Source organism: Strix uralensis, chromosome 2 (genome assembly GCF_047716275.1).
Source record: "Strix uralensis isolate ZFMK-TIS-50842 chromosome 2, bStrUra1, whole genome shotgun sequence".
Classification (NCBI taxonomy): Eukaryota; Metazoa; Chordata; class Aves; order Strigiformes; family Strigidae; genus Strix; species Strix uralensis.
In genome coordinates, this window is record NC_133973.1 from 99,645,099 (window position 1) to 99,656,752 (window position 11,654).

At 41.1% G+C, this 11,654-nt stretch overlaps 1 protein-coding gene across 2 annotated transcripts in view; it reads right to left on the bottom strand.

Moving 5' to 3' along the window:
- Positions 1-10,421, bottom strand: part of TDRD3 (tudor domain containing 3) — a 120,739-nt gene extending 110,318 nt beyond the window's left edge. Inside the window, exon 1 of one of the 2 annotated variants that reach the window (XM_074859546.1) lies at positions 10,172-10,421. In XM_074859546.1, the coding sequence (XP_074715647.1) occupies positions 10,172-10,212 (41 nt within the window). In that variant the 5' untranslated portion in view covers positions 10,213-10,421. Of the gene's footprint in view, positions 1-8,644; positions 8,664-10,171 lie in introns of those variants that run through there. The other variant, XM_074859548.1, reaches the window with a different exon arrangement.
- Between the last annotated feature and the right edge of the window lie 1,233 nt (positions 10,422-11,654).

Below are 11,654 nucleotides of genomic sequence, written 5' to 3' on the forward strand. Positions count from 1 at the left end.
ACCAAGAATGACTGTGCTCATACATTCTGATCTGAAAGAAAAGCAGCTTGATAGACCATATTTTTTACAGAAGGATCCTCTCAGCATTCCTGAGCAGCTCTTCGCGTCAACACAAAATATGCCTGATTCAGAAACCACTACTCTGCAGTCAGAACCAGACCCTTGAAAATCACCCACCTTCTCTTCAGCTCCTTCACTGAGTTTTTTCCTATCGCACTCTCCTCCAAATCACAGCTAAATGAAAACCTTAGTACTTGCAAGTACTTTCAACAATAAAACAGAGAGTGTTCTAAGAAGTTGAAAATGTAATACTTCATTAGTGCTACCATTCTAAAAAGTAATTTAGAATTCAACATCTCTGCTTTGTATTTAAAACTGTCTTGGATACAGGATCACAGTTTAACAAAATAAGTATGTACTTGGAACCTCCTAGTAAACTTAACTACCCTGATGTCTTTTAAAGTCTCCCCCACTCCCGCTGTACAATGACCCTAACAGTAATTACAGTAATATCAACTAGAAGAAGTGTAAATATGCTTCCATAATAAATGGTAACATTTATTTCTACTGTTCTATCAAGTAATACTACATAACAAGACAATCTAGCTGCTGAAAGGTGTATTTTCCCCATTAAGTATACTGCCATCAATATCAGAGCTAAGTAATTTAATACCTTCATAAAAATGTAAAATAATGTTATTAATGCACTTGGTAAGGGTCCTGGATAGCATACACTTTTAGCCCATGTTTTAATGGTATATCCTGATTTACATCTATATAAAATACTTAAATATTGAGATAACAACATACTGTATTTTACCACAGTAAAAGAATATAACAGAGTGAAACTTCAGAAACTTCAGCAGATTGGAAAAAAAAAAAAAAAAAAAAAAAACACCCAACCTGTTAACATGAGTCTCTACAACTCCTTAATAGAACAGATTTAGTGATAAGTACACATACTGTTATCTGGAAGTAATAGCTGCAATGCAAAAATGTCAAACTTTTCCAGGTAACACAGAGATGTGCCCAAGATGACCTCACTAACTCCAAACTTTGATAAGATCAGCTTTCAGCAAGCAGCACTGCTGTAATACAGCAGATGCTAGAAACAGCCCCTGCAGTCAGAAAGAACTGGACAAGAACTCTTGCACGCTTTGCTCCTTGAGAATATTTGCTTCTCCATGATTCATAACAGGCCACAGCAATTCGACATACAAAGTCACAACAATGAGGAGGGTTTTCTTTCTTCATCTAATAAAATTCTTTTTTTTTTTTCTTGGATACAAGCTGTGAATACTGTTTCTCACTCACATTTCCCCAGGAAAACATTGTCAGCCTCTCTAAAGTGTTAAACCGAACACAAATATTCTAAGGCTGGGGCCATGCCAAAGACACAGCTGCCACGCCACTGAGAATATCTTGAAGCTGTCTGAACACACATGGCGTTTTCTCCTCTGGCTTTCCTCAACAGCTCTTTTTCAGACATGACACAGAACAAGCAGCTCCAAGCCATTTCTGGAGCACTATCAGACAAACAACAGGAAAGAAAAAGCCAGTCTTGACCATGCTCCCCAGACAGCAAGCTCTGTCAAAGAAGCAATTTCAGCAGTCTGTTCTCTAACTCAGTCTTCACTTGCTGTCAGTTAATGCCATCACTCCCATTTCTAATACTTACGCTACATTTCTCAAAGTGAAGGGCTCAAAATGATGCCAATGCAAGAATGCCCATCGTGCTTCAATTACTTAAGTGTTACAAAAATTATTTAAACCAGTAACTTTCTTCTTCCTTAAATGTGCGAAGAAGCTCTCAAAGGTTGTACATCACTCCTAGAGCTGTCCAGTCTTCCTGAATTCTGACACCGCACAACATTAAGTACATAAAATGTGATTAGAAATATTCACATAGCATTCATCCCCCAGAGAGCCTTTTCTTCTTTCTGTCAGCTGTGTTAGAATTATTGTTATTGGAATTAAATATCTTCCTTTTTTCCTCTAAAGTAGAAAATGTACTACTCCTGAAAATACAAACAATATGCACAGCTTGGAGAATCAGTCTGAATTTTATTTTAATTATATTGTTATGACTATCACAGAATAAGCAACCTATAAAAAAATTAACCCATGTATAGGATATTTAAAATCCAATGTTTCTAAGTGTAATTCTATCTAAATTAAGCTTCAGGACAGCTTCATACTTCTACATACTCCTACATGTACCATTTACATTAAGCTGTATTTTATCCAGCAGCAACACTTAGGTAGAATATGCACATATAAAAACCTACTGAGTATCAGTTTGTTATCAGTATGAATGACAAAAGCACCTCACTCCAAAATCGCCAGCTACCCTCTGTTGCTCAGAGATTCAGAGTCTGGGGAGTGTGAGCACACAAAGACTGATGAGATTAAAAGCCATCTGTCTTAAAAGTCTCATAGCATGATTTCAGAATGAAAAATCTTTGCAAAAGGCTTCCTCCCGAGACCTAGTTCATCTATATACATCTACTCCAAATGCCTCAAAATTCCACTTTCTAGAAGGTACAGGCTTTCTGACTAGTAATTTAAATCTCCAGGAATGCACAAGTTTAAAACACACCTACTTTTACTTTTGCTCAAATTGTAAGAGATACTGACCATCAGGAAAATGCAGACTTCCTAAGCACACTGCTCCTTTTATTAACTCACTCCTTCATTGCAAAGTTCATTTGGGTTTGTTGGAAAAGGCAAATAATAATCAAGCACGCTGCTCTTCCATCCTGCCCCAGTTCTTATCTCAAATCCCTGCCAAAATCACCTTTATGCATGCTTCGCTTACAGTATACTAAGTACAATTTGTGGGAGGGAAGAGGTAAATCGGACCAAAACAGTCAACCACAATCATGTAATAAGCTCCACTCAAATCACCTTGTTTAGGTCATGATATCAATTAGTTTACCAACAGACAAATTGATAGAAAATATTATGAAACTCAGAAGACATCACCCTCTCAGAGATAATATGCACTACTCAACACTAGGCCAGTCAAAGACCACGGGGACAAAAAGAGGCAGAAAGAAGGAAACTACTACATCATTGAGTCAAACACATAAAGTGACACTTGTCCTAATAAAGTATTTGTGTCTCAAAAAGACTGCAAAGCCTATAAACTATAAGGCTAAGGAAATAACTTCTGAAACAAGACGCAATACATTTGAAATCTCCAAGGACTCCAAAAAGGAGACTAGCTATGGAAAGCTATGCACTCCTACACAACTCACTGACTCAAGAGAATCAACCTGAGACGCACTATATCAAGAAAAGTAAGGCCACTGAAAAGGTGGGTGTTAAATAAAGGTCTGTAACAATTTAAAGGACTTCCAGCTGTAAATGTGTTGCAAGTAAACTAAGCTTTTTATCTTTTCTTTTTTTTTCCTACTTTTTTCTTTTGTTGAGTAAAAGGTTCACAGTAGCCACATCTTCACTCTAAGTTGCAACAATTCTACAAACAAAGGACAGTTTGTATTAGTGCTTCAGCTTACTAGCAAATTATTCACAGAAACCAGCAGGTGAAGTCTGTCCCGCCAAAGATGATACATAAATCAATTTGAGATAGGGCATAACAAGACAAGAGAAAGAGAGTCTCTCCCAGCAACTAATGAAAACCTGGAGGCTGAGTTGCAGTAAGGCAGTGGAAATCACAGCTGAGACTAAGTGCATAAGGGACTGTCACACTTGCTTTGTCTTTTCTCTCTGTCCTGTTAATTTCTCTCCAAATTCCCACTCTCTCTTCCCCCAACTCCCAACCAAAAGGAGAAAATCCTTTCTTCAGTAGAACTACAGCCTGAAGACACTTACTTAACAATGCAAAAGTGAGAACATAAATGGTGCTTACGCAGTCTAGGTCTATCTAACACAGTTCCCTTTTTTCAAGGGTTGCCAGAAGCAGATGACTCAAGTACAGAAAGTAAAACACAGCAAATATCTCAAAGTGTCTGGAATAATTCCTAGCTTTCAGTTGTTTTAGAGCTGGTAGTCCAACTCCACTGTAAAGTTCAGTATTCAGGGTACCAATCCCTACCTGACTTTGCCTAATTACAATTTTAACCCACTTACATTTTTCTGCTCCACAGTATCATCTGGCAATTAAGTTCTATGATTTAATTACACATTCCTTGAAAAGTTACTTCAGTTTTCATCAGGTAGCAGGTTTAATTCACTGGGTGGCCAGTGGTAAATTAAACTGCTATTCTTGCTTTAGTCATCATTTCTGTATGATCTACAGATTTTATAGACCTCTGTCCCCTTTCTTCTTATTGTTCTGTTTTCCAGACTAAAGATGTTCATCTTCCCAGCACAGAGGATCTTCCACACCTCTCACCCACTTTTTCACTGGCTGTGAAACCTTTGCTGTGCCAGGGTGATTACACCAGTGCATACTGTTAATGATTTGGACACAGCATTAATATAGATAATGACCTAACAATTATTTTATTCTTTGAGAACAATTCCCAACAGCTTTCCGACCACTGCCCTTATCCTGAGTAAGTAACATTAGTGAATTTTGAGCTTATCCCTGTGTAGATAGGTTTCCATTATTTTCCCCTGCATGAGCATCATTTCGCATTCACCAAAACTGAATTACATTTCTATGTGAAAGCACTAGGCAGTGGTATCATAAGATTTTGCTGCAACTACCCAAATAGTTTAGATTTTACCAACCCTCATATATCAACAAACTGCTATGATGCCACAACACTCAATTCTTTTTTTAGTATGATGAACCTCAAGATCCCAGAAGAAACTTACTGGCAACATTTTTCTATCATGAAGCAATCACTGATACATGTAGCTTCTCTTCTTTTAACCAACTGTACTAATAACATAGGATAACCTTTTATCCTTGTTGAAGGAGGATTTGCTTCAGGTCCTTGGTCAAATATTTTACCCATTTCTAAACCAGTCTGCTACTAGTTTTGGTAAATGCTCTCTAATTCTAGTGTTGCAGCATTCAGTGAGCAATAATCTTTAAGGATTTGGTGAGTAAGAGTTCTACATCCATTTTATGTACTGCCTGCAGATTACACAAACCTCACTAAGTTCTTTCCCTTCAGTTTTCTCTTCTGCAAATCGAGGGATTTCAAACATGTTAGTCCCCTATGTCCTTCTATCTTATTTTAACTATCCTTCTTTGCACTTTTTAAACTATTATTTATAGCCCTCAATCAGCTTCTTGTAAAAGTTGGGACAATTCCATCTGATACCAGTCATTTGTTACCACCTACCATCTTCTTTTAAAAAAAAAATTAAAAAAAAAAATTAGTATCTGTATTAGTTTTTTGGACTTGTTTCCCTTAACAGAAGGTAAAACACCAGACCTTTTCTGTTCCCCCCGGGTGAAAATCATATAAAGAATTCAGGTTCTAACTACTCATTATTTGTTATCCATCAAGAACACAAACCAACCAGACCAGCCAGTAAGGCATACACCTGAACAAATAAAAAATGCAATGATGCAACATTTTGTTTTGTACCAGTACTTTGAGATTACACAGTACCAACCAAACTTCACAAATTGACGTACATCACAAAAGGAGTGTCAAGAACTTCAAAACAGATGCATCTCTCCTGTGAATCACTGTGTTATCCCCGTGTCTAAGGAGCATCTTGTATCCAGCCTGGGCTTGCTCCACATGCAGGGGCCGATTTCAGCTGAGCCTTCCAAAGACATAGCGGAGCAGCAAAAGAACATGTAGGAAAAGTAGATCACCTTGCAGGATCCTGGAACTGACTACTTTGCCAAACGCGTGCTTTGCCAAATTCCTGCTGCACTCTTAGAAAGAGGTGTTAGTCTCACCCTCGTGAGCACTTCCCTGTGTTTCCAGGCATGCACCTGCTTTTGCTTTAGCCTGGATCACTTCACATGATCAGTCCTACAAAGAACAAATTTGAACAGACCAATCTCTAATCTGAAGTTATTCACTATGCAGCACATTACTTGCTGAAATACCTAAAATGCAGTTTAAAATAGTTTGGTATACACCAAGCATATAGTTTTTACTTACAAAGTATATAAAACCAAAAATACATTGATATAAGGGTTTTCTCATGGATTACTAAGCACTATTCTTTTGTTTCCCAACAAGTACAATTGCAGTTCCTCTTCATCTCCAGGAACAACTTTTCGTAGTTTACATAATCTTCAAAATATGTGAAATTTTACAAGACTATAAATTTTTGCCATACTTACTAATTTTTATTGCATCACACACCGCAATAAAAGTATCTCTACTACTTGACAAGGAACTCACATGTAAATTTAGTTGTACTAAAAAAAAAAAATAATCTTTAGTTATCCAGTTTGCATGTCTTGTTTTTCCCACACTGAGAGATCAATCAGTCACCAGACTGAAGATCTGTGGGATCACAGGCTAAACCTGCTGTAGGACATGGTATATAGTTCATTTTTGACAACATATAGACATTTCAATGTAATAAATTCCCAAGTTCTGCAAAAATCTAGGACACTGAAGAGGTCCTGGCTTGTCATATTCTCTTGTGAAATGCTACCTGGGAAATTTCAAAAAACCAAAAAAATTCTGTTGCAAACCAGTGAGAAATGTTCTGTGATTCATTGCTAAAATAAGGAGGATGCATTCTGCAGTCCTTCTGAACTTCACTTCTAGTAAGAAAACTGGATTCAACTCAGGTTCCATTAAGGTCTATATTTTAATGGGAACACTGGAAAATTGGTTTCAAAATTCACGAACGCAACTATAACAACACAAAAAGGTAATTCTCTCTGCCCTTTAGCCTTCCTACTCATAAGCATTTGGTAATTAAATAAAAAGTTAACACAGAACTTCTGTTCTAAGATAGAATATCTTTTTCACTGTAATGTAATACAAACACACCTTCCTTATCTCGTCTCTGAAGTCAGAGCCAATATCTCATTCCAAGGTACAGTGTAGTGTGTAATGAAGAGAACTAGCCTCAAAAAAATGCATACTTTTAAAGACAGCTGAAAGGACATCTCTTCAGAAAAACTACAATTCTGCACACAAACGACAGGGGTCTTTTACCCATTTTGATGAAACATCACTACCAAAAAAAAAAAAAAAAATTCTCAGCTTTAGCTACCACTGTTCCATTTACTAGGTAGAGCAATTTCATCTTTCAAAAGCTGATAAAAACTTAATATACTTAAACAAGTTTAAAAGGCAAACATTACAAATTTCCAGGCGATTTTACAACAGATGATTCTCTTATAATGCCTAGCTGGAAAAAAATATACGTATTACTACCATGCTATATTAACTACACCGTGTTAATGCTTTACTTCAAAAATAATTTCACTTTGTATTCAGAATCATAAAAAATAAAAACTTATTGCAGAAATTCACATGGAGTGTCTGTAGTAATTCTTGTTACCTTTGAAGATTTAAGAAAGGTATAGAAAAACCCAATCAGTACAGACAGTATCTTACCAGCTAGCAGATTTGCAACTATGGAAGAGTAACAGTTTCTTATTTGGTTTGAAAGGTCAAGTGGTGCTTCTGCAGTTTAAGTGGGGACAGATTTTAACATAAACTCAGCTTCATTTTTGTACTAGAAAACATATTATTTTGACAGGAGGTGACAGCAATAGTGCCAACCAATTTGGTACAGAATGTGATTTAACCACCAGTGTATACTACATTAAATACCACTGAAGGCTTACTCATACATGTGTTAAATAAGTTTAGGATCTACTAATAATAGAAAAGTCATAAGCATAAGAGCAACAGCAAAACAGTTAAAAAGCATGGATGTCTAGGTTATTATTTTTTTAAAAGTGCATGAACACTTAGCTAAACAAGATCACTGAAGCATTATTTTTCCACGCTACCTCACATTCCTCAAAAGTATATTCATTCATTTCCCACTCCTTCCCAGTGCAACTAGGTCAAGGCATAATTCCAGTGGACCTGATAATCAGCCCACCCCTTGCCCGATCACCTTTCGGTCTCTGTCTTTGGCTCACACTCTGCAGTACTGCAAGAATAACAAGTATTTATAGCCATTCAGGAGTATATGCCCCCAAGGAGAGCGCCAAACATTGCGGAATAACAGATCACTTCAGAGGCGCCTCATATTTGTACTGCCAAAACCTGAAAGCCATTTACCAATGGCAGTCATTCAACTGACAAAGTAGTAAAACAACTAAGAACTGAAAATTCTGTGATAAAATTTTGAATACACAATAGAAAGCAAGAAAAGAAAACTATGAAAATAAAGATTACTTTTATGGAAAGGTTTCTCCTTTTCAGAGAGGAATAAGTATGGAAGAGGCAAGGGGTGAGTTTTCAGTTACAGTCAAAACTGCTCTTTAAATAAGCCAATGTTATGACAATTAGCATAAATAGTTATTATTCTTTCAGTTCACTAATAACCAGGAATCACAAGATTGTACACTCTAGAACTGCTTGGAAGAGTATTTCTGAAACATATGTTTATCCAAGAAGCTGACTGAAAGACACTAATTTTCTCGATTTGGTTAGTATTATCACAAAGTAATGCTGTAAAAGATAGGTAAATGCTGTAAAGCTAGATTATCAAACACAGTACAACCAGCTGGTCAAAAGAGGCAATTATCCCACTGCATTTAGCACTGGTGCGGACTCACCTTGAGTACTGTGTGCACAATTTAAGAAGGGTGTGAAGGTCCTTGAAAGCATCCAGAGGAGGACAACAAAACTGGTGAAGGGGCTGGAAGACAAGCCCTATGAGGAGTGGCTAAGGACTTTGGATTTGTCTAGTTTGGGAAGAAGGAGGCTGAGGGGCAACCTCATTGCTCTCTACAGCTTCCTGAGGAGAGGGAGGTGCTGATCTCTTTTTCTTGGTATCCAGTGATAGGACAGAAGGCAATGGCTCAAAGCTTCACCAGGGGAGGTTTAGACTGGACATTAGGAAACATTTACCAAGAGGGTGGTCAAACACTGTAACAGGCTTCCTAGAGAGGTGGTCAATGCCCCAAGCCTGCCAGTGTTTAAGAGGCATTTGGACAAAGCCCTTAATAACATGCTTTAACTTTTGGTCAGCCCTGAATTGGTCAGGCAGTTGGACTGGGTGATGGTTGTAGGTCCCTTCCAACTAAAATAGTCTATTCTAAACCATGTGACATCTGTTTTAAGTTTTTACGACTTAGCCATACATGAAATCAGAGCCCAGGAGAACCATGAAGTTAAACAGCAGAACAGAAATATCCCCAAAATGCCATTGGAAATAAGGATGCTTCTTCTAATTTGAGCAATTTTTCTCAGTTACAACCAAAGTTGCTTTGTCCTCTGGTAGTTAGCACTGAGCTTTTGTTTTGGTGACTTGTAAGTAGTTAACCAAAAAAGACTAAGTGTTGACTAATAAGTAAATTACTTTGATGAATTTAAAGAAATCAACTTCCAGTCAACAGTGCCAAAACACCTCTAGCCTAGCAACTGAGATGTGGAGTTTGCACTAAGTATTTGAAAAGCACAACTCACTGGAACATGTTGTTCGGGCTGACTAGAAAACATGAACACCTGGGTTCAAGCGTCACGTATTTACCCTACTTTAACTCCACTTTTTCCATCTTAGCTTCGTTGCTGAAGGGAGCACAGTGTAACTAAAACAACAAAACTATCGACAAGCGACAGGCCTCCCGGCAATCGCTATCGCCGACACCCAGCCGAGACAGGCCTCGGGGAAAGGCCGTCTTCCCAGGAGAAGGGGAGGCGGGCGGGCCGCCGCGCAGCCACCGCCAGACCCCGCCGCCCCTCAGGCCCACCAGCCCCCGCAGAGGCTCAGGGCCCCGCCGGCGGGCGCCCCTCTCCTCAGGTCCACCAAGAGGGGCCGAGAGCTGCTCCCCGCGACGAGCACAGGCCGCTCCTGCGACAGGCCCCGAGGGCACCCCCTTCCCCTGGACACCGCGACTGGCTCCGAGCCGGAGCTCGGCGGGTGAGGGGGTGTGGTGGTGTCCCTGAGCGCTGCACGCTTCAGAAACAGGAGAAACCCCAAACCCCAAACCCCACACCGCTGCTCGGCGCCACCCGCAAAGGTGTACGGGCCGCGGCCGGCGACCGGCTCCCCCCGGGTGCCGGTCAGGCTCCGGCGCGGCCTGGCGGCCCTGCCCGCTGGCGGGGAAGGCCGCGGTGCAGCCGAGGACGCTCCCACTTACCAGCCCGACTCGGAGAGCGCCGCCCTCGTCCTGTCGGCCATGGCGCCTCCTGCCGCCGCTCACCCACAGAACCCGGGGCCGCCGAGGCGCGGCGGCGGGGCCGGGCAGGCGCGGGGCCGCCAGGCGCTGCAGGGAGCCCCGGCGCTCGGAGGAGGGACGCGGGGCCCGCTCGTTCCCCCGCCCCTCGGCCCTCTCCGGGCGCTCGGCCCGGCCAGCTCTCCGGCGGGGGAGGGAGGGAGGGAGGGGAGCGGAGCGGAGGGAACGAAGGAAGGGGCGGAGGCGGCGCAGGCAGAGACGAACAAAGCCCGCGACCGGCTGCTACGGGGGTGAGGGCGCGTTGCTGCCTGCCTGGAAGCCGCTGCCGCCATGGTGGAGAAGGGAAAGAAGTGAGGGCAGAAGAGGAGGCGCCGTGGGGCTGGGAGGCGGTGGAGCCCTCCTTGCCTGCCTCCCTGCCTGCCTCCGGCCGCTGGGCTCCCTCAGGCAGGGACACACAGCTCCCGCTGAGGGGTCTCTGGCGCCCAGGAGCTTCGGCGGTCGCCAGCAGCCTGTCCCCTTGTAGTAGCAGGAAGACGTTCTTTTAAGCACATTTAATCTATAAATAATATTCTTGCTAATTACATTGTGTAGAAGAGGAATCTCCTCCACGCCCTCAAAATGGGTATTGTGGATGAGGAGGGATTTAGAGTGACAAGATGTAAAAGGCTGTTCCTGTGTTCCTTTAATGTCTTTTTTTTTTTTTTTTTCTTTAATGCTTTGCACTAAAATGCTGGGCACTGACATGAACATTCATTTTTGTGATCTGCCGTTTTAATGGGAATTATACTTTAAAAGAATAGCACTATTTTGTTATTGCTGTTTTAAGTGCCTGGTTACTTCAGGAGCCAGTAATGGGCACAGTGGGAGTGCTGACCCCACATCTTCTCTGTGCTCCAGTTGCCAGAGAAACTGCTAGAAGGTGAATGTGAGCAGGTCAAGAGTTAAAAAAACGCCTACCTGAGCCTCGGTGCTCAGGGTTTCTGCCTGCGGGTGAGGGCTGCTACCTTCCAGAAGACACCAACGATTCACATTAGTGAGTTATATCCAGCTACTTCTGTAACTCATCAGTGCCAAACGTTAATTCTTTTTTACTGTACTGAGGTTTCAAAACTTAGCTACCCGCTATGTTTGTCTATTAAAGAAGCACTTTTCTTCGTGGGTCACTCTCATCTATGGGATGTTTCAGTTCTTGTGCAGCATCTTCAAGTCAAAGCTTGCTGGTTTAATTTTTTTTGATACACCTGAAAACCTTTCTTTGCTGTAACTGAGTAGAAATCACTCAGGAGTTTTACAGGCAACAAGCTGTGATTTCTGCTGTGCTGGTCAACACTATTTGTTCTTTCTTTTTTTACTATGAGCTGCTCATTCATTGTATTCTCTTTTGTATCTATAGATTATATACGCTAGGACAGAGGTTTTGTCACCAGTGTGTATGCTGTCCTGCATG